Source organism: Alosa sapidissima, chromosome 24 (assembly GCF_018492685.1).
Source record: "Alosa sapidissima isolate fAloSap1 chromosome 24, fAloSap1.pri, whole genome shotgun sequence".
In the NCBI taxonomy this organism is placed as follows: Eukaryota; Metazoa; Chordata; class Actinopteri; order Clupeiformes; family Clupeidae; genus Alosa; species Alosa sapidissima.
The window spans coordinates 17,519,626-17,545,113 of record NC_055980.1 but is presented as its reverse complement, the minus strand read 5'-3'; the positions used below and the strand labels follow the sequence as shown (position 1 = coordinate 17,545,113).

At 41.4% G+C, this 25,488-nt stretch overlaps 3 protein-coding genes and 1 long non-coding RNA gene across 5 annotated transcripts in view; all 4 read right to left on the bottom strand.

The window, feature by feature from the left end:
- LOC121700567 overlaps window positions 1-3,449 on the bottom strand; it is a 33,248-nt gene extending 29,799 nt beyond the window's left edge. Inside the window, exons 1-7 of one of the 2 annotated variants that reach the window (XM_042083625.1) lie at window positions 2,763-3,449; window positions 2,430-2,540; window positions 1,944-2,011; window positions 1,823-1,856; window positions 1,535-1,577; window positions 1,346-1,407; window positions 113-316 (exon numbers count right to left, since the gene is read on the bottom strand). In XM_042083625.1, the coding sequence (XP_041939559.1) occupies window positions 113-316; window positions 1,346-1,407; window positions 1,535-1,577; window positions 1,823-1,856; window positions 1,944-2,011; window positions 2,430-2,540; window positions 2,763-2,840 (600 nt within the window). In that variant the 5' untranslated portion in view covers window positions 2,841-3,449. Of the gene's footprint in view, window positions 1-112; window positions 760-1,345; window positions 1,408-1,534; window positions 1,578-1,822; window positions 2,012-2,429; window positions 2,541-2,762 lie in introns of those variants that run through there. The other variant, XR_006027255.1, reaches the window with a different exon arrangement.
- A 1,665-nt stretch (window positions 3,450-5,114) lies between these two features.
- On the bottom strand, window positions 5,115-5,613 carry LOC121700461. Its single transcript, XR_006027236.1, has 2 exons — window positions 5,565-5,613; window positions 5,115-5,385 (listed from the first exon to the last, which is right to left on the bottom strand). It is a non-coding gene; the product is annotated as an uncharacterized LOC121700461 (long non-coding RNA).
- Window positions 5,614-10,642: 5,029 nt separating this feature from the next.
- On the bottom strand, window positions 10,643-15,086 carry LOC121699955 (interferon-induced protein with tetratricopeptide repeats 5-like). Its single transcript, XM_042082529.1, is given in 4 exon segments — window positions 10,643-11,608; window positions 11,610-12,132; window positions 13,074-13,764; window positions 14,960-15,086. Coding segments are annotated over 4 exon segments (1,977 nt in total). The 5' UTR covers window positions 14,965-15,086; the 3' UTR covers window positions 10,643-10,850.
- Window positions 15,087-18,777: 3,691 nt separating this feature from the next.
- LOC121699952 (interferon-induced protein with tetratricopeptide repeats 5-like) lies at window positions 18,778-21,074 on the bottom strand. Its single transcript, XM_042082526.1, has 2 exons — window positions 20,670-21,074; window positions 18,778-20,368 (listed from the first exon to the last, which is right to left on the bottom strand). The coding sequence occupies exons 1-2, from the start codon at window positions 20,672-20,674 to the stop codon at window positions 18,973-18,975; spliced, it is 1,401 nt and encodes a 466-aa protein (XP_041938460.1). The 5' UTR covers window positions 20,675-21,074; the 3' UTR covers window positions 18,778-18,972.
- Between the last annotated feature and the right edge of the window lie 4,414 nt (window positions 21,075-25,488).

The following is a 25,488-nucleotide window of genomic DNA, read 5'->3' as shown; positions in this document are numbered from 1 at the left end:
GAGGGCGGCACAGTGATCCATCACCGCTGTGACCTGTTGTTCAGTGCTGCTATTGCAGAGGGCACAAAGCTTTTCCCAAAGCGTACACGTAATGGTGTATAATCTGAAGCATGTCAGTTTTCTCCTCAGCCTCTTTTAATATGGTCTTGAACATCTCCTTATTCTTCCCATAGAGGAGTGCAAGTTCAGCCTTGGCTAAAAGGAAGTCTGACTTCAGAGTGATGGGCTGTCTGATGAGCTGTTTGACCTCTTGCCCTCTGCCCCTTGCGTCTCCACGGAGCAGGTCCGTCTTCTTCCTCTTGTAGCACAGAGCCAGCTGATGGTGTAGAAAGGCAGAGTTCTCAGTACAATCTATGGCCCTTTTCAGCAGTCCAGGTGTTACGTTTTTATGTGTCGGATGGTGGGGGTATGCAAGCTCTTTTTGCCCCAAACATAGGCTATCGTTGTTAGGCATGTTTCAATCAAGACATTACACAAGCTATTTTTATTGTTGTAGGCCTAATACTAAATGATTGAATGATAAAGTGTTGAAAAGATGTATGCACAGTAGAGTATTACGTCTGGCGGCGCCAATGACTCAATGAGCCATGTGAGTTGAGTCCATACCTCTGTTTACTGTTAATTTATATTGTATTGTTTTATTTTATAAATCGCTTTGAACAAAAGTGTCAGTTCAGAGGAGCACCATCAAGCTTCTGGTGCATGTTTCTTTCCACCTTATAGAGTGTAGTTCATGTTTCCTCTCAGCACCAAGTAGCCCTGGACAGAGCAATAACAGGTTGTATTTCAGCAATATTACATAAATGGGGAGGTGGTTTGGTAAAGGATATCGCTACAGCTGTGATTTTACTGTGGAAATAAGGTCAGAGGCCTTAACACTCTGAAGATATGTAGTAACATGTAACAGATAATGAGGGTAGAAACATATTGTAACTGCTAATATCAGATAGTGTCAGGTTGTAGAATGTTAAAACAACAAGTGTCAGCTAAATATTGGTGTAGTATCAGGACGCAAAGTACCAATGTAGAGTCAGGTGGAAGGGGTACAAATAGTATCATGAATATATGTCATAGCATTTAGTGCAGTAAATCTATGTTAAATATCTAACAGTGCTGTGATAAAAAAAATCATATTGATTGCATGGACATTTCTTTACTCATATTTGACAAAAGCCTTTAGTGAACTATGTTATGTATGAATAAAGTATATACTGTAACATTAACTGTTTTGAAACAAGTATAGTAAACTAGTTAAGTTGACATAAAATCGATCTGATAGCGTTAGTAAATATCTAGAGATGTTTAGTGTAAAGTATAACTAATTCAAGATGTTTTCTTAACTTACATCATGATATTCAATATTTGTCGCAGTGAAGCTCATTCCTTCAGGTAGAGGTATTGGTAGTCCTCCATCAAACAAGCAAACACACACACACACACACACACACACACACACACACAAATTATAATCCAATTCAAGCTGTCTGTTAACTATCAGACAAGTAAATTTACCATTTCCATTGTTTTTGCTTACTGTCCAAGTAGTTTCTAAGCCCCCGTGTCACGCCATAATTTACCTTGCACAGACAAAACAGTCACTGTTATTACTATTGTTATTACTTAGAAATGTTTCTAAAATAGATAGTTCCCCTCCTTGATAATGATAAACGTATAAATCAAGTTTGAAGCCATTGTAAAACATTACACAACCCTTCACATTATTGTGGCGTGAATTTATACAAAAATGCTGTGAGTTGCGTCTCTGCATTGCTTGGCAACCTTCCACTATGAAACCTTGTCAGGTATAGTACCATTTACTTACAATTATCCGAGACCAGCCAGATTGAACATCACACCTGAAAAAGTTTTACAGCAAGTTATTACCAATACCAGTGCAGCATGTACAATACCATACAGTACTACACAGGATGTTAGTGTTGTACTTGACATCTGTAGAGACCAGAACCAGGCGGTTTCCCTCAAATTCAATCTTCATAGCAATGTCAAAGCTCTGTAAGTGACAGTGAGAGTATTATTAGTCATATTTATTGCAGAAGAGGGAACAATTCTGTGTGGGAATGTGCCATTTTACAGCCAAATCACACAGAATCTTCACACAGCTTGGTTCATCGTTTGAACATTGAAACAGGATTTAATGCAGAAACAGCCCATCAGTCAGCCACTTTCACATGCAAGTACTGCATTGACTTTTTTTCTGTTTTTTTAAATCTGACTGATGGAACCGACTTATGACTCAGAGAACTAAACTCTGAACTCTATCTATTGTACAGAACAGACAACAAAAGATTGGTGATGTTACTGTAAAATAAAGTATATTTGTTTTGTGAGACAGTATCAAAGGTATTGCAGACATGGCTTTTTTAGTCATTGTGTGTGTGTGTGTGTGTCTGTGTGTGAGTGTGTCTTACTGCAGAAAGAAAGTTGTTGCCTTGTTTTACTCTGACATTCAGTTTAAAAGAGAGTCCATTTTCTTCTGTGATGGCAATGGTTGCCTCGTGGAGCTCCACCTGAATCCTACCCTTTTTCAATCAATATATCAACACATAAATTACCACAACGAGATAACAAATGACTACAAAGGCCCATTAATTGACCACAGAGACACAATAGAGACGGAAACAGCCATAAAGACTGAAATGACTAGAGACACAAGACAATGACCAATGACAATTATGACATTTTTGAGAGCAACAGAAATATAATGACCCTTTCTACTAGAAATGTTTTATAATGTTTCTTACCTGAGTAAACGGAATTCCCAAAACAGTCAAGAGACCACTAAACCAAATATTTCCCATAACGTTGTATTGAAGTTTCATGTAATGTAAAGTATGACACAAGACAACTATCTGCTATGTTTGTACATTTATTGTTAACTTAAGTTAGATGCGTAAGCTTGAGTAAAACAAGAATGGTGATCAGACATAAGAGTTACCATAAGAGTTATCTTTTAAGATTGAACATTGGTCTGGGGAGCTATGTATCTTCTATTGCACAAGAGGCGTGATCAACGGGCATAGTTCAAATGACTCTGTACGCAACTGGATTGTCATCAGATACACCGATGTGATTGGCTCCCCGCGATACAAGTGGCAAAAGTAACATGCATCATTACTCCTAGCCAGAGTCTGGCAGAGACAATTCAAATCATGCTCTTGTGAGAACTCTGGATTTTCCAGGGTAAAATAACCACAAACATAGAGAGGGTAATAAAAGTGGGGTAATGGGGTACGCGCAAATGGGAGAATTTGGCCCCATGTGCTGTATGAAATAAATACGACTGCGTTTAGGACCTGATTAGAATTATTATGACTATTATGTACTAACACAGATTCAATACATTGAGGACAATGCCAAGTTTGGCGACTTGATTGAGTTCTCTTATCCTGTTGGATATTCACACTGGGGTGTTTATGATGGAGAAGGCCATGTCGTCCATTTTTCTGTTACAGACAGGTAAGACTATTCATAAGCCTACAGAACTTGACCTTAAATCTGAAAGATGACATAGAATGGATGAATGGAGTATTTTATCTTGTTCTCTGATGTTAACATAGAAGGTAACTTTGGTCTGTCAAAAACATGCTCAGGTGGTAATTTACAACCCAATAATTAGACTGGGGAATAAGCAGATACTGTATCTAGTGCCCCTCAGGCTTATCTGGCACCTATGGACCCTTTCAAAAGAGTTCCATTATCAGCATCATAGTTGGCCCCACAAGACTTCCTTTTTAACATTCCATATGTTATCTTAATGCAGAGGAAGTAGATTGGGGCCCAAATAGAACGTTCAAGCATTGTTTTTGTTTTTATTGTTGAAAGGGTCTATATGAATAATGAGGTGAGATCTACGCTGATTGGCTGCCTTGCAGCCAAAGACCGTTCACAATAGGCTTCAGTAACGTCTACCTGCATCTCCAACTCAACATGGTAATGGTTTTCCATTCCATGTCTGGTTTAACACTGGAAAAGACTCAGAATAAGGGAATCTCTCATATCCATGGCCTAGTTCTGGAATCAGACATGTGACTGAAGGGTGGCCAGTTCAATCCCTGACTGGTAGGAAAAATGTGGGTGGGGGGAAGTGATTAAAACAGCTCTCCCACATCCACATCCATGGCATGGGCAAGGCACCTAACCCCCAACTGCTCCCCAGGCGCTGGATTAAGGGCTGCCCACTGCTCAGTGTAGGTGTGCTCCTAGTGTGTGTGGGCTCCCAGCTCACTGCTCCAAGTGTGTATGAATGTATGCACAATGGCATTTTGTCTCTTTATACAGTAGATGCAGCTGTAGTGCTTTTGATTCCCATTGAATCCATGTACTACCTTAGTTTTGGAATGTACATTAATAAACAAAAAATAAGTTGAGAATGTGTGACAGTGGTGCTTATGTTGCCTCTATAGAGTTTATTCATTTATGAATTATGTTATTCCCAGATGAAGGAAACTTGATGAAACAGTTCTGTGTGTTCCTGCAAAGGCTGTTCCGTCTGTGGAGTGGAAACATACTGCTGGGGGAAACAAAAATAAGTCAGGAGCACATAGCTGACATCAATGTACCGAGCGGAACCCGTGTCACCATCAGCAACAATCTCCATGGCCACAGGCCATCCGACAGTGCCGAACCGCTCTTCTGGGCCACATCCTGCCCTACAGATTGTTTTCTCTGAACTGTGAACACTTTGCCACATTCGTACGATATGGAGTCGCTATTTGTAGCCAGGTAATGCAGAAAATGCATCAAAATGAAAGTAATTATGTATCTCCTGTTATTTATATCATCCATTGCATTTTTGTCAGCATAACTTTTTCATCCCATTTCTCCGTCGTATTTTATCTCCCAACAGATCCCTGGTAGACCCAAGAATGAGGAATGTCAAGAGGCAACGGAAACCTTCCAGACATTAATGTCATGACAGCGCAAACATGATGGAAATATGTTTCATAGGTGTATATGTTTTGTAATATATATAGGCCTACATTTTTCCACATTGTGTCTCATTCTTCTCTAAACATTTAAATGAAACATAATAGATTAATAATAGAAAAAAAAAAATATATAATACATCTTTTTACTGAAAAGAGTCAAGTCAGTTTAGTAGTCAATTTTTATTGAAAGCAACATGAAATACACAGTATTGTTTTTTATCCAGCAATTGACAAATGGAAAAAAGTGCAGCAAACATCACAGGGAGAGGAGGGAGAGGAGAAAGATAAAGGAGTGAGAGAGGGAGAAGAGAGAGAGAAGGGGAGAGAGAAGGGGGAAGAGAGAGAGGGAGAGAAGAGAAAGAAAGAGAGAGATCAGGCCTGAAGACTGATGGACCAGATTCAAAGATGACTGACCAAAAGGTGACATTTCTAGTTCCTAAAATAAAGATAATGAATAAATAATAATAATAAAAACATCCACAAAAAGATTCCATGACCCGTGGTCACTCAGCCATTGATTGTCCTTTCAGGTTTCAACATAGTAAAAACAGTATTTCTTTTTCAAAAAATAAAAATGGAAAGTCATTCACTGAAACAGATTGTTCTTTAACCAACCTTGGGAGTTTGCCTTCATCCAGCTCCATGAAGATTTTTTGCAATGCCTGTCAAAACTTTATTCCTTGGAGTACAACCCCAATGTCCTCTAGTTCACTTGACTCATGTTCTCTCAGGACATGAACCCCAACAGTTGTCTTCAATGACATCAACTTCATCCATGCCCTGAATTAGGCAGACAAATGCACATAACAGTAAGAAAACTAGATGTACCGCAGAGCGGTACAAAATATGCCCAGTCCAGCACATTTTTTCCACAAAAATAAATCACGCTGAAAGGCCTATATGATTCTAACTGTCTCTCTAAATTGCATTATCCACACTCAATTCTCACTGGTATCTGCTAGACAACAAGTACCAAAACATGATTAGTTCATAGATTTCACATGTAAAATTTATTTTATACAACCCCACCTCCATCTTGCCTGTTCATAATTCTGAGAAATTCTTGATTGTTTATGTTATGTGTGTGGGTGTGTGTGTGTGTGAGTGTGTGTGTGTGTGTGTGCCTGCGTATGTGCCTGTGCATGCAAGCGTACATATGTCTACTGTGTGAGTATGTGTCATACGTATGATTACTGTGAATGTATGTGTGTGTGTGTGTGTGTGTGTATCTGTTTGTGCACATGTGTGCACATGAAATGGGTTAACATGACCCCTGGAGGCAAACACACGGAAAAAAATGGTCATCCTAGGCCCTACAGTTCTCAAGATATTCACAGAGAACTGTGTCTGCCCTACCCTACTTTCAGGGGGTCCAGTCCAGCGAGGGGGCTACAGATCAAAACGAAAAATGACGGTTCCATGCTATCAATGTGGGGGTACATGCCCACCAAGTTTTGTGTACCCCGGTCTTTCAGTGTCCCGGGAATCCTTGTTGGTGTACGTCACTAAATGTACACATAAATTATTTTATTGTAAGGCCCCCCATGAACGAAAGTACACAAAACTTGGCATGCATTCGGAGGGTGTCATGATGATCCTACACTTTTAATTTCGTGCAGTTTTGACCTTGTCAGCCAGAGATATTGTGATGAAAAGACCTAATTTTTTGCTTTATAATTTTTAACTAGTAGTACTCTCAGTTACTGTTTTTGATGTCACACACACATAAACAACAGCTGCAGAAGGGTTTGCCTGGAACGCTACTAAGTTGTGAGTCGTGACTTGAAGTCGTAACTTACGGGCTAAAAATTGTGTCTGCAGCATATGTAAGGGGTAGCGGACCCCGAGGTGTCCTGTTATACGGAATTAATGGACGAGGGCGAGAGGCAAAAAATTGCCTTTGCCCAAGTCCATTAATTCCGTATAACAGGACACACCTCGAAGGTTGTTATCCCGCTTATCACCCGGTTGCCACAGTCAGGCCTTTATAGCACGCAAAGGAAACAAGCGGTTCTTTTTAAAAAGAAGCCGACTTGTTCAGTTTGTTGTACAACTTTCTTTGGTCCTTGGTCCTTGCAGAAGTTGCAGCCCATGTCCACACAGGATGGTGGCAACAAGGATACACTGAGGTTGGGTGGTGATGGGGTGAAGACACAGCAAACAGCAAACGTGGATTGTGGTGAAAAGTGCAGGTTTATTTACAGTGCTAAAAAAATATGTGTTCCGGAACAATGGCAACAAAAAAAGACTTTTCCGAAAAACAAACAAAATCAAAATTAACCGACCGGTTTCTTACTTCCAATTGCGCGATGAATTCAACACTCCGTATACAACCTCACACCCCTCAGACTCTCTCACCTCAAGGCAGAAAAACCTTGCTTTAAATAAAGCCAACCAATTAGGGGCCAATTGGTTGATACCACTGACGGGGGGAATCTGCTCAGCACATTTACAATCAAACACTTATCACACACATACATAGAAACAATAAAGCAACATTTCACCATTAATAACAACATTATATATCCCTAATAAAATAATAGTAGCACTGCTATACATACAATTATTTAAAATGGGGATGCAAAATACCCCGCACTATCACACAGTTAAATTTTCCAATCAGGGAACAAGCTACATTTTCAATCCCTGTAATTGGGTGTGTGTAAGGGTTTTTCAGTGTCTGTGTGTAAGAGAAAAATAGTTAGTTTAAATGTTCCAGGAAGGATTGGGGAAAAGGAGGGACTACCTTTTCACAGTCCTATAACAGCAATAGCATGGACAGTTAGCTTGTTTACAGTTGATTCCATTGTTGCGATGCCTGCTTCCAGGCTCAACCGTCATCCTACTATGGTTGATATAGTTATAGTTAAAAAATTATATATGGTATATATAATTAAACTTTTTTTTACCAGATCTACTTCATAGGTGTCCCGTTATTCAGAATTAATAGCCACCCCACCAGCCAATCAGAAAAGAGTATTTCTTCTCTCCGGGTGATAAAATAAATTAATATATGTGTACATTTGGTGACACTACGCATTTACACACACATGCACTCATGAATACACACACACACACAAACACACATAAACACACACACACACACAAACACACACAGGTATGCACACCCTCACGCACACACACATACACACACAGTAAGCAAACATACGCACATGCACACACACAGGCACGCACACGCAGACTCACATGCATACACGCACACATGCACAAACACGCGCACACACACACACCATTATCCCCACACACACACTCACAAGCGAAAACACACAGACACAGAGAAGCACACATATACACAAAAGCAAATGAACACAAGCACACACTCATTTACATACATAGTCATACTTTACCGCTTTACGGTACATCTAGTTTAGAATAGGGATGCACTGATTGTGAAATTCTGGGTTCATGTCAATGTTTAAATTAACAATTTTGGCTGATTATTGATATTTTTTTGTCTGTTTGTTTGTTTGTTTTTTGTTTGTTTGTTTTTGTTGTTAATCATGCCCTTTAGTCACTGAGAAACTAAAATACTATTTTTTTTTTTTCATTTCTAAAGTACATAATTGGATTGAATTGCAATGTTATCATTCATTTTACACAGTAGATGACTGTATGTCTAGTCCATGAAACTACAGTAATTAATGCAATGGAAAAATAAATGTGTTTATTAAAATACAATAATAAATGTGTGGGAGAGAATACATTTGTTCCATCCTCACTGTAAAGCATGTTGTGGGTTGTTGTTGACATTAGCTATGGATCTTGCAACTTCACATAACTGTTTTATCCACTGATAATACAATGTAATACAATGTTGATGTAATTCAAAGTATTCAGAATACGTTATTCACTTTGAGTAATATGGGGATAGGGGGATGTATTCTGTGATCTGTAGTGGAATCATTGCCTCAATATCAACAAATCAGGATGAAGGCTATGAATCTGATTAAATTTAGTATTGGCCATCCCCAAAATGCACCAGAATACAGGAAATCACATCAAAAAAATTGAAAACCCCCCCTCCCACATATACGACAATTAGTGGGGGGCCTTTAATACATCTGGGCCCAGGGGCCCGAAAGTTCATAATCCGCCCATGGAAACGCACCCCAGAATATGAGTCTGGAACTGATGCACTGGGACGTGATTATGGGGCGTGTTTCAACCAATACAGGGGTAAAATGCATCTGCACACAATTTGATCGACCTAACCAATCAGTGCAACAAAATAGCCTACTGTGAATCCTGGAGAACGGGTAAAAACATCCTTCTTCTCGACAAATGCCTTAATCACTGTTTTATGCTAAAGTTGTTTTTTAAAGTTATTGCACTGTCAATATCTTGTACAACAGATTTGATAGCGAAATCTAATGTATTGCTTCTCTGCGTCAGGCTTTTTGTTGTAAACGGGTATTTTGTTGGAGCAACATTATGTTAGATATTTAATAGGGTGGTGGTGTGTGTTTAATGTTTTGCAAAGCACTGGTTGTAGTATAATTATTTTGTATTTTGTAGATTCTAAAGAAAAAAGGCATGAACCTTCTCTGTGCACAACACATTGTTTGTAAAACCTGGAAAAACTGCTGAAATTTGTTTAAGTACAGTATTTATGTTATGTTTTTGTTTATTATAACTGTACTGAAGTGTACTGAAGCACTGTAAGTGCAAAATGCCTAACAAAGACCATTTTAGATGTCTCACACTGGTCCAGGGTTACTCACTGAGTGGTTAGCAAGCCTCATATGGCTCACTAAAAAACTAATGCTTTTTACTGTGTGATGACAACACACATATGAAAAACATACATTACTGACAGTCAAAATAGTCCATGAGCTATTACTAAAAGACTGTATTCTCCCATACGTCATCATGGTAGGCACATTCTTCTGGTATTTTTTGACTATGGATATAAATATATAGTTCACATGTTTGTATGATAACCATTGTGAACTAGTAGCTTTATGGTAGTGCACAGAATAGACCCCTAGCAGAAGATGATTGTGTACAGTGCATTTCAGTATTAGGAGGCTTGATGACAACAGAGGGGTGTCTAAATCCATTCGATGTACATGTTTTCTTGTATCCAGATTCCAAAATTCAGACAAACCTCATTTGAGATTGAGAGTGGGTCTAACAGGTTTGTCTGTGACTGGGTTCTGGCTAATGGTTTTCCATTGTGACTGTCAAAAAAAGGGTAAGGAGAAGACTGAAAGTAACTTTGAATGCTAGTCTGCAACTACAACTTCTCAGGCGCAATATCACTGATATTATGCATATAATAGTAAAATAAATAATATTTATTTAGGTCATTATGCTGACAGAGTTGTAACACACATGACATAATATCAGTTTATTTCTCTCCTTCTTGATCAAGTTCTCTCTCTTGCTCTCTATCTCTCTCTCTCAAAATGAACTAATGAGTTTTTTCCCTTATGTCCCAGAGAATTTACATATAAAGACCGCTGTGCGTCTGGGGCCTGTTTGTGTTGAGTCATTATGACCTTGCCTATCATTCAAATTAGGGCTATATACAGTAACAGTCTAATGTCTTTGAAAATCTTTGCTGTACATGACACCAATATTACACATCAGCAGTTGCTTGGGTATTCAATGCTGAAACATTAATTAGGCATAAACAAAACTTAAAGCTTAAAGCATTAATGTGAATAAAGTTGAAATCATAATGCTTTTTTATTTCATACAGAGCACCATCATTATTACAGTAACAGTCAAAATCAATGATTAAGCTGATAATGCAAAAAAGGCCTGTAGACATTGTGGGCAAGACCTTAACTGCAAACATTCCTCCAACATGCCACACGATAGCTAGAGTTGCATTCACAAGAACTTTGCTTGTTGATACTTTGCCTGCCATTGAAATTAGGGCCCTGTGAGTGTATTTTTGAGCTGGCTTGATATTGCCATCTTTCTTTTGAAGCTGTCATTAAGGTCATTAAGATCACTTTCTGCAGCTCTTGCAGCTCTGGTTAGCTGTCTGTCCTGCTGGTCAACTTCAGACAGAAAAGCCAAAATGCCGTCATCCTCCTGGGCTCTCCATGATTTAGCCATGTCGATCCCAATCTGCCGGAGATTCTCTCGAGCCTCCTGCCGGTCTCTGCTGTCGATCCTGATCCTGTACGCCATCTTAAACTGATCCACTGCCTGGGTGTTGCTCTTCATCTGGTGCCTCAGGAAACTGCCGTACTTGTTGTGGCAGTGCTGTCGCTCCGTGTCGCTCAGGGAGTCATCTGAAAGCAGCTTGGTGAAAATGGCCTTGGCGTCCTCCAGTTGTCGGTTTTCTGCGTAGGCTATTGCCAAGTGCACCCAGGCATATGTGTTAGACGGCTTCAGCTCCACGGTCTTGATGAAGTTGCGGATGCTTTCAGTGATGGCGGCCTTGACCTGCACAGAGTCTGCCCTCCACTTTCCAGACTTCTTCATCGTAACCACTTCCTGCCAATGGCATTGTCCCATCTGGTGATATAGGAAAGAGGAATTGGGAGCTCTCTTGACAGCCCCTTCAAGGATTTTTAAGGCTTCTACTATGGAGCTGTCTCTCCTGAAGTATCTCCCAGCATTCCTGGTTACATGGGGTACATCTGGACACACTGTCAGGGCCTTGCACATCAGCGAAGACCTCTCCTGCCTCCTGCCGGTCTCTGCTGTCGATCCTGATCCTGTACGCCATCTTAAACTGATCCACTGCCTGGGTGTTGCTCTTCATCTGGTGCCTCAGGAAACTGCCGTACTTGTTGTGGCAGTGCTGTCGCTCCGTGTCGCTCAGGGAGTCATCTGAAAGCAGCTTGGTGAAAATGGCCTTGGCGTCCTCCAGTTGTCGGTTTTCTGCGTAGGCTATTGCCAAGTGCACCCAGGCATATGTGTTAGACGGCTTCAGCTCCACGGTCTTGATGAAGTTGCGGATGCTTTCAGTGATGGCGGCCTTGACCTGCACAGAGTCTGCCCTCCACTTTCCAGACTTCTTCATCGTAACCACTTCCTGCCAATGGCATTGTCCCATCTGGTGATATAGGAAAGAGGAATTGGGAGCTCTCTTGACAGCCTCTTCAAGGATTTTTAAGGCTTCTACTATGGAGCTGTCTCTCCTGAAGTATCTCCCAGCATTCCTGGTTACATGGGGTACATCTGGACACACTGTCAGGGCCTTGCACATCAGCGAAGACCTCTCCTGGACCACCAACACTGCATCACTGGCGAAGAGAGCTCAGCGCCGCCTGTACTTCCTGCGGAAACTCAGGCGAGCAAGTGCTCCACCAGCCATCATGACCACATTCTACCGAGGCACCATTGAGAGCATCCTCTCCAGCTGTATCGCTGTGTGGGGTGGAAGCTGCACTGAATACAACAGGAAAGCCCTGCAGCGCATAGTGAACACAGCTGGAAGGATTATTGGTGCTTCACTCCCCTCCCTGAAGGACATTTACACCACCCACCTCACCCGCAAGGCGACCAAAATTGTGAGTGATGCAAGTCACCCCGCTCACAATCTGTTCGATCTACTGCCCTCTGGGAAGAGGTACAGAAGCCTGCGCTCCCGCACTACCAGACTCACCAACAGCTTCATACACCAAGCTGTAAGGATGCTGAACTCTCTCCCTCCTCTCCCCCCTCCACCCTCAGCTACATAACATCCTGGACATTGGACCCACAATGGCCGCGTGCACTACTCCACTTGCACACTTGCACACTTGTACACTTTACAACTTGTTGTTGTCCTGAAAACACAACACATCTGCTGCTCTTACATAACTTGCACCACTATGTCACTTTCTTTCTTACTTAGGTCAAACAGAACTACACAAGCCTTTTATTGGCCTGACTTTGCACTAGTATTTTATTGACTGTCTATGCACAATTTCAACCAAATTTTGCTGCTCTTATTTTTTTCATTATTATATGTGCCCTCTTATTTACTTACTTTTTTGTTTACTTGAATGTTATGTTTGTCTGTGGACTTAAATTGGTAAAATATGTCTTGTCTTCACCGTGGGATAGTGAGAAACGTAATTTCGATCTCTTTGTATGTCTGGAACATGTGAAGAAATTGACAATAAAGCTGACTTTGACTTTGACTTTGACTTTGACTTTGCTGATCAGCTCCCTGCATTTTGAAGAGTCAAAGCCTTGGAGTTTCAGGGCTAAGAGGACCATCACTTCAGCATCTGTGGGGTCGAGATTCAAGGCTCTCTGTAGTTGTCTGGCTGCAGGGCTGTCCTTAGGCATGTCGTTAACATCCTTTCTGACAAGCTCCTCCAACCGATAAAGGACTATGGCATAGCCCACATTGTAGGACACACTGTCAGGCTTGGCTTCCAGAGCCTTCTGGAAGCTCTCCTTGGCCCTTGGATAGAACTTAGCCCCCATCCTTAAGAAGCTCCACCCTTTCTCTGCTTCCACGGCGGTCTCTCCACCCTCACCTACTCTCTTCACCTTGCCCAGGTAAGTCTCCATGTCTTCCATGTTACCCAGGTGATGGTGCAGCCATGCAAAGCTGGAGTAGGTGACCAGGAAGTCCGCCTCGTCTTGCTTCTCCTCCTTCAGCACAGCTTCGGACTTGGCCAGGTATTCAAGGGCAGTGTCGTTCCTACCCTGCAGGTGGCTCACAAAGGCCAGGATGTTGAAGTAGGTGGCGTGGTACGTGCGGGGACAGTACTTGACGCGGTCCAGGAGCTTCTCTGGGATGCCCTTCAAGTCATTGATGTCATCTTTGTCCACGTCCCATGTGAAGAGGCACTCCAGATTCTTTACCTTATCATCTCTTGTCATTTTCTCTGCACTAGGGCAAAATGAAAACACATGTAATTACAGCGGTTACACTTTCCTTGACAGTATTGACATAAGAGTGACATGACGTCATGAACGTGTCGTAAACAAGTCATAAACATTTATGACATAACACTTCTGTTATTAAGTGACATTCGTTTTTTGTCATAACAAGTTAGGGTTAGGATTAGGGTTAAGGTTAGGGTTAAAGTTAGGGTTAGGGTGATGTTAGGATTAGGGTTAGGGTTCATGTGTTATGACAGTGTCATGTGTTCATGACAGTGTCATGTCACTGTTATGTCGATACTGTCAAGTAAAGTGTTACTATTAGATCTAGTAAAGACATGCAGAGATTTAAGCTATTACTATTATATTTACATTTAGCAGACACTTTTATTCAAAGTGACTTACAGCAAGAGAACAACATTCAAGGAACATTGCAGAGGAGACCTTAGAATTACTTCTGCATCTGTCAATACTAGTACTAGAGGATAGGAGTGGCAACATTATAAGTACTACTCAAAGTGTGGTAGGAGGAGAAAGAAGGATGCCCAGGCAGCGGCGGTTCCTCATAACAACTAGACATTAGTGAGGAGATTGCTGATTGCTATTACAAAAAGTTGCATATTAAAAATCGCTAAGCATCACTTCTCCTACCATTAATTTATTAAAATTGCTTTACTGAACTACTTGTAATTTAAGAAAAGAATGCATGTTTGATCATTAAACAGCCAACAGTGGAGAAATAATCTCTAATACGCAAACAAACAGCAGGCTACACTTTCCCTTTATGAAAGTAAAATATGCTGATTTAAGTTTCCTAGTGCATGTTTTAACAGCTGCAAGACATAAAGGTTTCAACTGTATCACCCATGTTCTGGTTCATATACTTTCATGTACTTTCACAAAAACTCACTGATCACTGCATAGTGTTAAAAAAGGATGCAAACGGTGTTTTATTCAGGGCAAACATATCTGACGGTTTCAGCAGCCAAGCAACAATGGCTCAATCAAGTGTCTTTGTTATTTAGGGGAAGACAAAACGTTCGAAAAAACAATCCCCCCCCCCCCTTTTTCTTTGCAAATCACACCCTGCATTACCATGCTGTATGTATTTGTGTGTTTGTGTGTGTGTGTGTGTGTGTGTGTATGCATGTATGATTAAGCAGAGGTGTAATATATATAATATATATATATATTGGGCCTACCTCATTTTGTCTTGTGTTTGGGGTTCAGCTCAAACAGTATTCTGAAGTGATGCAGTGGCACAGTGGGGAACTGCTCACATGTCCGTCCAGACCACCAGCCTACGCAGGAAATCATAACTGAAACTTAACATCAATGCTTTGCATTCACCTTGTGGGGCTTAGTATTGCTTCACCACCACATATGCGTGTCTGGTCTTGCATAGACTTTGCGCTGCGCCTTTTGGTTTAGTAGGCCTATCCGAAATGCAAAGAGGAAAATAAGGGGAAAAACAGGTTTTAGTCTGCTGGAGATAAATGCATGAATGTGTTTTTCTAAATCATGTTTTGATATCATGTCTATGATTAACAATGTTTCTATGAGGTAAAAAAATGATTTAGTTATTGCTTTCATTTGTGGTTGTTGAACACTTAGATCACTTTCAACTAAGACCACAAGGTTTTTAGCAGTGTCCTTTTGTGTCACAGAGAGTGGCAAGTCTTTCCTCCTTTTTTACCATACAGTATATAATTACACACACACACAAACACACACACACACACCACTTAGTTCGACCACTTAGTCATCAGGGCGGTTTGGGTGCTGGTCTAACAGTGACTTCGAAGAAGGTGACTCATCATGCCAATTTGAGCTTGGAAGGTCCTGGGATAATGGGGGTAGGGGATGATGCGCTCTTGCTTGGCTTTCCTCCGCTTTTCTGCTGCCTCTGCCCTGGACATTTCAAAGGCTGCTGCTCCTATTTTAAGGGATGATCGCCACAGTGTACAGTCCTGGGCAGTGGCCTCTCAGGTGTCAGGGCTAATGTTAAAAAGTGTAAAAGTGTTTTGAGTGAGCACTTTAGAGAGTCTTTGAAGCATCTGAGCAGGACAAGCCTACAGGATGAAAACCATTTAAGGAAACAAAAGGGGGCCCTACTGTAGCCCTAGCAGAGCCTATCATTTTACATTTACTGATTTTAGCCAAAGTGACTTACAGAAATATAACATTTAAGCTCCAGTGTAGAGCAGACCTTAGCTAGGAATTACCACTGCATCTGTTAATACTAGTACTATAGGAGTGTCTACATTAGAAGTGCTAGTCAAAGTGTGGTGGGAGGAGAAAGTGGTAGAAGGAGGAGGTAGAGGAGAGAAGAGAGGGAGATAGAGGAGGGAAGAGAGGGAGGAGGATAGGAGGGAAGAGAGGGAGGTGGAGAAAAGAGAGGTAGAGAAGGAGGTGGAGAGGGAGGAGTGGGAGGTAGAAGGAGGAGGTAGAGAAGGAAAGAGAGGGAGGTGGAGGAGGGAAAAGCATGGTAAGTATGCATCAGGTGTGTCATGTTGTCAGAAGAGCTAAGAGAGGAGGCACATGCTGTGCCTCCTCTGCATGCACATACACCAACCCACACACGCACACACACACACACGCACAAACACCATGAACCAAACAGGAAATTCCGCCCCACAGGATGTAAGCCTTATAAGGAAATGGGGGGGGGGCCGGCTCTAGGAAAGCACACTCTAGTTGCATGCTCACACTGAGAGAGCTTCATACTTCTCTCGTGCACCGACACGAACAGACATGTCTACACGGCTGCTCCAGAGTCTCTGGGACTGGGTCCTGACGCACGACGCATGGCTGCACTCCCCCTTCTTCCCTGTGCTCTTCTCCCTGGGCACCTACCTGCTCTGCTGCCTGCCCTACGTGGCCCTGGACCTCCTGTCGCCACATGCGGGGCTTCTTGTTCCGTGTGGGTGCACACTGCACTGTGGTGTCCTAGATTACAAGGTTCCCCACATGTTGCACAAGGTGCAAATTCAGCAAGACTTCAACTGAGTCGCAATTTAGTTTTTTGCATTTATTTTGAAGGGATAGTAATGTTTCTTTTTATTTATAAAAAAGACCCTGTGTGTTATTCCTTTGTGAAACATTATTCCTTTGTGGAACATCCCCCCATTGGTTATACCTTATCTGATTTCTTCCCTAAGTGTGTGTATACATTTCCTTGTCACAAGGGATCACACTCCATAAATCAAGCAGGGAGATCTGCCTGACAGGATGAAGGCCATTTAAGGAGACAAATATAGGGCTGGTCTTAGCAGAGCCACCCTCTATCTCCATGCCCTGACTGGCGTAAGGTGCCCTGGCTGTACTGCACGTTCCACATGGTGCAAATTCAGCTAGGCTGCCATTCTGTCTCCATGTCGGTTCTAGCTGTACTGCATGTTCCACGTACAGTATGTTGGACGTGCAACATTCCACATAGCTGTAATTGTGTTTCTATGTCACAGAAGCAGAAGCACTCCACTAACATTGAGAGATGCCTATTTGTACAGTACCTCCTGCGGATAATGTTTGGCTAAATGAAACTGAAACCGGTGTGTGACTTTAGGTTTGTATTCTCTCTCTCTGTTTACACGTAGCACAGTCATAAGGGTGAGGCATTTTACTCCTAAATCCTTTACTACAGTTTAAATCCCACCATGGTTTTTTTGGTGGGGTCACACAAATGAACTATGAAGAAAGAATTTAGAGCACATATTTACATGGACTTAAACGAGTGCTTGATATAATTTGATTTGAATTTATTTAAAATGTGCCAGTTATAAACACATATGTCATCAATTGGCAGAAAATAAATAAATAGACTAATCTCTTTTTAAACACATTTGAAAGGGAGTGGGAAGAAGTGAACACTTATTTAATCCCACCCCCTGTCAATAAATCCTACAACTAAAAAGTACCTGTTTCCTTTTGTTACAGTTTTACTCAGTCGCTTTGGTGTTTTTCTCACATCACTATTAACATTTGCACAGCAGTTAGTGCATTTCTCAAAACAATTAGTGCAAACTGCAAAACCTAGTGGATAACCTGCAAAAGCACGTCACTTGCTCAAAATGGATAGTCCACTCCTCAAAAGCAAGTATTTATGTCAATGAAACTGCCAGTGTCATCAAAATGAGAAGTCTTGACACCATCGTTTATGAACAAGATAGTCAAATGGCTTTGTCATTTTTTCATTACGACAGTTTATGCTCTCAGTGTTTTCCCATGCAAAAAAAGGTCAGAACTCGGTGACACTACCTGAAAATGCTCAAGACAGCACTATACAGTACTTGCAGCCATTTGAAAACTACAGTAAATTTACAAATTGCTGTAATTAGGGGAGTAAGTGAGTACAAGACATTGAATATGTATGTTTCACAGTTTTACTGTGTATGCTCTTTGCAATTACAGCATTATAACAGAATTTGATAACTAGTTCACCAATTTTGTATGTAATGACTCAAACAATAAAATGAAGACTATTAGTTTTATTGGGAACGACTATTCAGCATCCATAAGTATAGTTCATTTTGACTGACATGACAAAGCAACTGATACATGTTCAAAAGCATTTGCAATTTGTTCAGATGAAGGAGAAATGTGCACAAATTACTAAATGTTGTGGAGGTTGAACTAATAGTTATGAGAATTTTCATTCTGATCTGAGAAAAGCACCAAAGCGACTGAGAAAAACTGTAAATGAAACATGAATGAATGCAATTTATACCTGACAATAATATTATTAAAGTTGTCCCCTGGGAAGCACGAAACATATTTCCTAACAGTACATGCGTCCACATGAATTCATACACATATTATACATGTACACACAGCCACATCACCACCCCCATTTATCATGGGAGTGGCATCATGCCACTGTAGCAACGCCCACCATGTAAGTTGACGCCGTCGCCACAAAATTACCACCAATTTTTTTTTTTTTTAAATCAGTCACCACTAAGGATTTTTTTGTTTTGTTTCGCATAACATAATATGATTTCCCAAAATTACACACCAGCAGTCAGGTAATCAGACCAGATATATTTTCTGAGCATAAACAAAACAAAAAAGGGTAATATTCCACATACATATATATTAAATTGCTTAATGCGTATTAATTAGCTTAGCTAATTATATTCTGTTAAATTCACAATTGGTGAAAAAAAGATGTGCTGACCTAAAACATTAAATGAGTAAGTGTATTTTTATGACCCTTTTATAACGCCATCTTTGTTCTGAAGCTGTCAGCAAGCCCACTGACATTTGCTGCTGCTGCTGCAGCCCTTGTGGCGCTCTCCCGCCTGTCCTGGTCATCTACTTCGGACAGGAAAGCCGAGATGTCATCACTCTCCCGGCCTCTCCGCCCAGACCTGCGGTTCCCAATCTTCTTGAGTTTGTCCCGAGCCTGACTGCGGTCTTTTGTGTCGACCCTGATCCTGTAGGCCTTCTTGAACTGCTCCACGGCCCGGGTGTCGTCCTTCCTGTGGTACATCAGGAAGACCCCGTACTTGGTGTGGCAGTGCTGCCTCTCCGTGTCGGTCAGGCGCTCATCCGAGATCAGACGGGTGAAAATGGGCTCGGCCTTCTCCAGCTGCCGGCTCTCTGCGTACGCCTCTGCCAGGTGGACCCAGGCGTGTGTGTTGGACGGCTTCAGCTCCACGGTCTTGCGGAAGAGGCGGATGCTTTTGGCGGCGGCGTCATTGACTTGCGCAGAGCCGGCCCGCCACTCGCCGGATGTCTTCATGTTGATCATCTCTTGCCAGTGGCAGAGCCCCATCTGGTGGTAGAGGAAGGAGGAGTTGGGAGCTCTCTTAGCCGCCTCCTCGAGCATCTCTAACGACTCAGTGGTAGAGTTTTCTCTCCTGAAGTATGTACCAGCGTACCTGATGACCTGAGGCATGTCAGCACACTTCTCAAGGGCCATGAGGACCAGCTCTCTGCTCTTCGGCGCATTAAAGTCTTGATGTTTCAGGGCTAAGAGGACCATCACTTCAGCATCTGTGGGGTCGAGATCCAAGGCTCTCTGTAGCTGTCTGGCTGCAGGGCTGTCCTTAGGCTTGACTCCAACATCCTTTCTGACAAGTTCCTCCAACCGATAAAGGACTATGGCATAGCCCACATTGTAGGACACGCTGTCAGGCTTGGCTTCCAGAGCCTTCTGGAAGCTCTCCTTGGCCCTTGGATAGAACTTAGCCCCCATCCTTAAGAAGCTCCACCCTTTCTCTGCTTCCACGGCAGACTCTCCACCCTCACCTACTCTCTTCACCTTGCCCAGGTAAGTCTCCATGTCTTTCATGTTACCCAGGTGATGGTGCAGCCATGCAAAGCTGGAGTAGGTGACCAGGAATTCCGCCTCATCTTGCTTCTCCTCCTTCAGCACGGCTTCGGACTTGGCCAGGTATTCAAGGGCAGTGTCGTTCCTACCCTGCAGGTGGCTCACAAAGGCCAGGATGTTGAAGTAAGTGGCGTGGTACCTGCGGGGACAGTACTTGACACGGTCCAGGAGCTTCTCTGGGATGCCCTTCAAGTCATTGATGTCATCTTTGTCCACGTCCCATGTGAAGAGGCACTCCAGATTCTTTAGTTGTCCCTTACTTGTCACTTTGTCTGAACTACAGGGAAAAGTGAATGCATTTATAATTACAGTAATAAAGTAAAACAGATTAGGCATATATAATTACAGCAATAAAGTAAAAAAGATTAGGCTATACAAAACGAGCAATAGCCTACATAAATATAGTTTTGGCTTGATGCATAGACAGGCTTAGGCTCCACACTATAGGCTCAGCATTACAGAAACATATAGTGAGATAATTAAAACCATAAGCAATTACACAAATGAATGATCATACATTACTATGATATATACTTATACTCTATTAGTCTCTCTCTCTCTCTCTCTCTCTCTCCTACCTCATTTCGTCTTGTGAATGGTTTTCAGTGTTTTCAGTGTGAAGGATATTCCAGAGTGACAGCAAAGACTGTAGCTAGGCAGGTATTTATAGCCTACTCTTTGGTGATACCGACCTAGGCTAAAGTTGCATTTCCTCAAAATCAATAGTCAGTTTACTGGGGAAATCAAAACCGAAACTTAGCCTACTTCACTTTCTGGCTCTGCGCCTCTTATGCAATCATAGAGGGTAACTGTTGCACCCTTCATGAGCTGAACCCACGCAAAAAGTGAACGTTTTTTAATTCTTATTATCTTGGCGATCAGGGCGAAACAAGTTCGGGGGACTTATTTTCCCATAATGACCGGCGTTCTATACATTATCCCGCTTATTACACGGCTACTTGCCAAAACGAAAAAAATAAACTCCATGATATGTCTCTTTACACTTGTTACCGTTTCGTCGTGGCTTTTGCTGAGAAACAAATAGTTCGCAACACACGCTGAACTTGAATCAAACATTCTTTAGAACACAGCTGATCAACCGTCTGCTTTCACTTTTGAATGAAATTCCAAGCGCAAACTCCGTTGCCATTGACAGCGGTCATTCTTGTTTTCAGAGGTCCTTTCACAAGAAATAATGACCGCTAGAACTTTCGGAAATTCCATTCAAGTCAATGGAGCATCCTACTTGCATTGTGAAGAGCCGTATAATAATGCTTTTTTAATGTTCTGCAACAAATCTACTATTTAAATAAAGCTTCTATGAGTTTGATGCCTGGGTGACATCGAACCGTTCAGTTATGCGAACCGTTCAATATGCGTCACTAGGCTACTACCAATCAAAGATTCTAGAACAGAGCAGAGAATCTTTGCTACTAATATTCACAAGTGATCATGAAATATCATATTATTTGCTCTGACCAATGAGTAGGCCTATAGGCTACACCAAACGAAGCCCTATAGATAAATATGCTTACACACGAAGTGTGGAAAATGTGTCTTTATGAAAAATAGCCTCTAGGCCTTCTACAATTTTGCGTTTATGACAACCTCTGCCAAGCACTAAGCTGAAACGAAAGTAACCCTGGAAATTGATTATTAGGCCTAGTCCTTGGGCCAGAGGGGTTGGTCGGTACCATGTGAGGGGAATCATAGTGATTTTTGGTAAGATATACCACCCTAGAATTAGGAAAAAAAAGATAGCATTGGATAGGTAGTAGCTTTCTGTGTGTTATCATATCACCCTGAATGTCAAGGCTATTACAGCCTACATGAGGCCTACTAGCCTACCTATGCTCTATACTGACAGAAAACCGAGGGAGGCCAAACTATATTGCAGGACTAGCATAATAAGTGGCATCATTTCACTTCTTTATTTATGTAGCCTATTGCTTGTTTGTTGGATACTTGATCATTGTTCATTAGCCTATGGCAATGTTTATGTGTTCATGACCCAGCAGAAAATAAAATGTAATTAAAAATATAGCCAGAAGATGGCAGCCTTACCTAAGGACCACATGAAGGCACAGATGAAGTGCTGGTAAAAGCTACAAAAGCTTTGACTTTGGAAGTTGTTCAGTAGTGAGGGATTTTCATTGATATATTTGGACATTAAAAATAATGCAACTGGCAGTGATTTAAATTGAAATAAATACCGAACTTTCATTGGCCTGATCCTGCTGTGAATTTGACCTCTTTAATAAAACAGTGTTTTGATTTAGGCTACAATTTACCATATGATAGTGCCTTGTAATTGTGAGGTTAATCGAGGAGATACTAATCAGGGGTAGGCTAGGCTACATAGAATAAAAGTAAAACTAATGGATTATAGCTAATACTGATGAACTACAGTAGAACTACAATATTTTTGCAAGCAATTCCTGTCGGCATACCAGTAGCCTACACTTGAGAGCTTTACAATGTCATGCCTCAAATTCACCCATCCAAACACACACACACACAAACTGATGGCGGAGGCTATTTAAGAGAATGCATAAGCTATGACTTAAACAAAGAGCTGCCCCGTGTGCAGGCCGATCTGGTCTACCCCACACTGTCTTACAGTGTTTCAGAACTGTTGTATCGCAACTCCAGATACTATTTTTGAATGGCCGGGAGATTAATTTCCATTCACCACAAAGCAGGGCACTTAATCCCAAACTGCTGCAATGTCCTGCAATTTCTTGACTTCTATAAGCTGCTTTGGATAAAAGTGTCAGCCACATAAATGAAGACAAAGACAAAGAGGGGTCTATTGACATTTGACAGATTCAACCTGACGTTTGTCAGATATCCTTTCACAGATTTATTCAGAGGAGAAAAAACATTCTGTGATCCTATAAGAAAAGTGAATGAGACACGTCCAAAGCATTCTATAGACACGTTCAAAGCATTCTATAGTCATTGGCATTTAAAGAGATATGACAGCAATTCAAATATTTGTTTTTACAGATTACACCAACACAATCACAATCATACATTAATGATTTTGTATAAATCACCTCAGATCAACAATGAATAGCATAAATATCATGGCTTTCATTCATTACATTTCATGAGTAGGCTAATAACAATTATATCAGGGAGGGACTTTATGGTTATATAATGTAGTGGTTGTCATTGAAGGTTGAAGGCCAGCCAGTTTCGAAGTTTCTTTGAATTCCTCTTCCTCATTCACCACAGGGTGGCACAGTACACGTCAACATCAAGTATTTATATACTAGTCATACGCATCAGACAAACTCTTCTGGGGTGGTTCAAGCAACAGTTTCAAACACTTTTGCTGCTCTTTACCCTTATTAAGACCTCCGCGCAGAGACTTATTTCATGTATAGCGCCACCTAGTTAAAATTAAAAAGCAAAAAATTAGGTGTTTTCATCACAATATCTCTGGCTGACAAGGTCAAAACTGCATGAAATTAAAAGTGTAGGATCATTATGACACCCTCCGAATGCATGCCAAGTTTTGTGTACTTTCGTTCATGGGGGGCCTTACAATAAAATAATGTATGTGTACATTTAGTGACGTACACCAACAAGGATTCCCGGGACACTGAAAGACCGGGGTACACAAAACTTGGTGGGCATGTAACCCCACATGGATAGCATGGAACCGTCGTTTTTCGTTTTGATCTGTAGCCCCCCCGCTGGACTGGACCCCCCGAAAGGAGGGTAGGGCAGACACAGTTCTCTTTGAATATCTTGAGAACTGTAGGGACTAGGATGACCATTTTTTTCCGTATGTTTGCCTCCAGGGGTCATGTTAACCCATTTCATGTGCACACATGTGCACAAACAGATACACTCACAACACAGACATTCACAGTAATCATACGTATGACACATACTCACACAGTAGACATACGTACGCTTGCATGCACAGGCACATACGCAGGCACACACACAAGCACGCACACACACACACACACACACACACCCACACACATAACATAAACATGTACATGCACACATGCACACAATTCAAGAATTTCTCAGAATTATGAACAGGCAAGATGGAGGTGGGGTTGTATAAAATTAATTTTACATGTGAAATCTATGAACTAATCATGTTTTGGTACTTGTTGTCTAGCAGATACCAGTGAGAATTGAGTGTGGATAATGCAATTTAGTGAGACAGTTAGAATCATATAGGCCTTTCAGCGTGGAAAAAATGTGCTGGAGTGGGCGGCGGTCATATTTTGTACCGCTCTGTGGTACATCTAGTTTCCTACATTCCTTTGATCTTTGTCACATTCAAATAATGTAACAGTAATATCTAAATAGACCATTAAATGTTTATTATTTACCTTAGCATGCACAAATAAATTACCGGTCATTCAGATTTCTATGTCTTGGAAAGTGTTAAGATGCTTTATCTGCTTTCTTCATTGTTCTGATTATGAGGCCTACTTCTTTGGCTGCTTCCATTTACACTGTCATTCTTTCACTTGGGTTTTTGTTCACTGTGAGTACCTATAAACTTGTTGTATGTGTGTATGATCCAGTAGCGTAGCCAGCAATGTTTGAATGGGTGGGCAGAGAAAAAAGAACAGGTGGGCAAAGCCAATTTGATTGAACATAAGAGAAGCCTTGATGAGATACACCATACAAACATTAATCAGCATGTTATATTTATGACATAGTGGAATTGAACGCATTTGATCACAGCTGACAAATTAGGCCTACGCAGAAACATTTTCGACTGGAGCAAAACAATGCATGAATGTAGGCCTAGCTTCGGTGCGTCACATGAAACACAATTGAGACAATAGATTGACCTTACCGTCGCCTATGACTACGTGACTACGCCTATGGTATGATCTGTGTCTATGATCACAAAGCGATAGCTATTATCAGTTACATGTAAAACACCAACTTTGTCTAGGCAGGATTGCCATCCTCTATGCTAGTAGACGCCTCCCTGTGTTTAGAGGTCAAAAGGTTGCAGCTACTACAGAATTCTCAATTTTTTTTAGCACCAATGTGCCTTTTTTCTAGGAGCAGATTAATTTATAAGGAGACTATATGCAAACCATGACCGCATGTTATTTGTTTGTAGAATATGCCTGCAATTCTACCACTGGCAGATTGTTCACTTATTCCCTGCGTGTGTAAACATTCCCCTGTGCCAATGGGTCACGTGACTAGAGATAACAGAGAGCAACTCGGTCATTACCTATGAGAGCCATTAAGGGGGATTTCTAGGGCGTTGATGGTGTTACAGGATAGATGAGGACAATCTGCTGTGTCATGCTGATATTTGTTTATGGAAAAGCATACAAATGTGAAATGCATAGAAATGTGAATCCTCTTTCTCATCTCTTTCTAGGTCATCTTGAC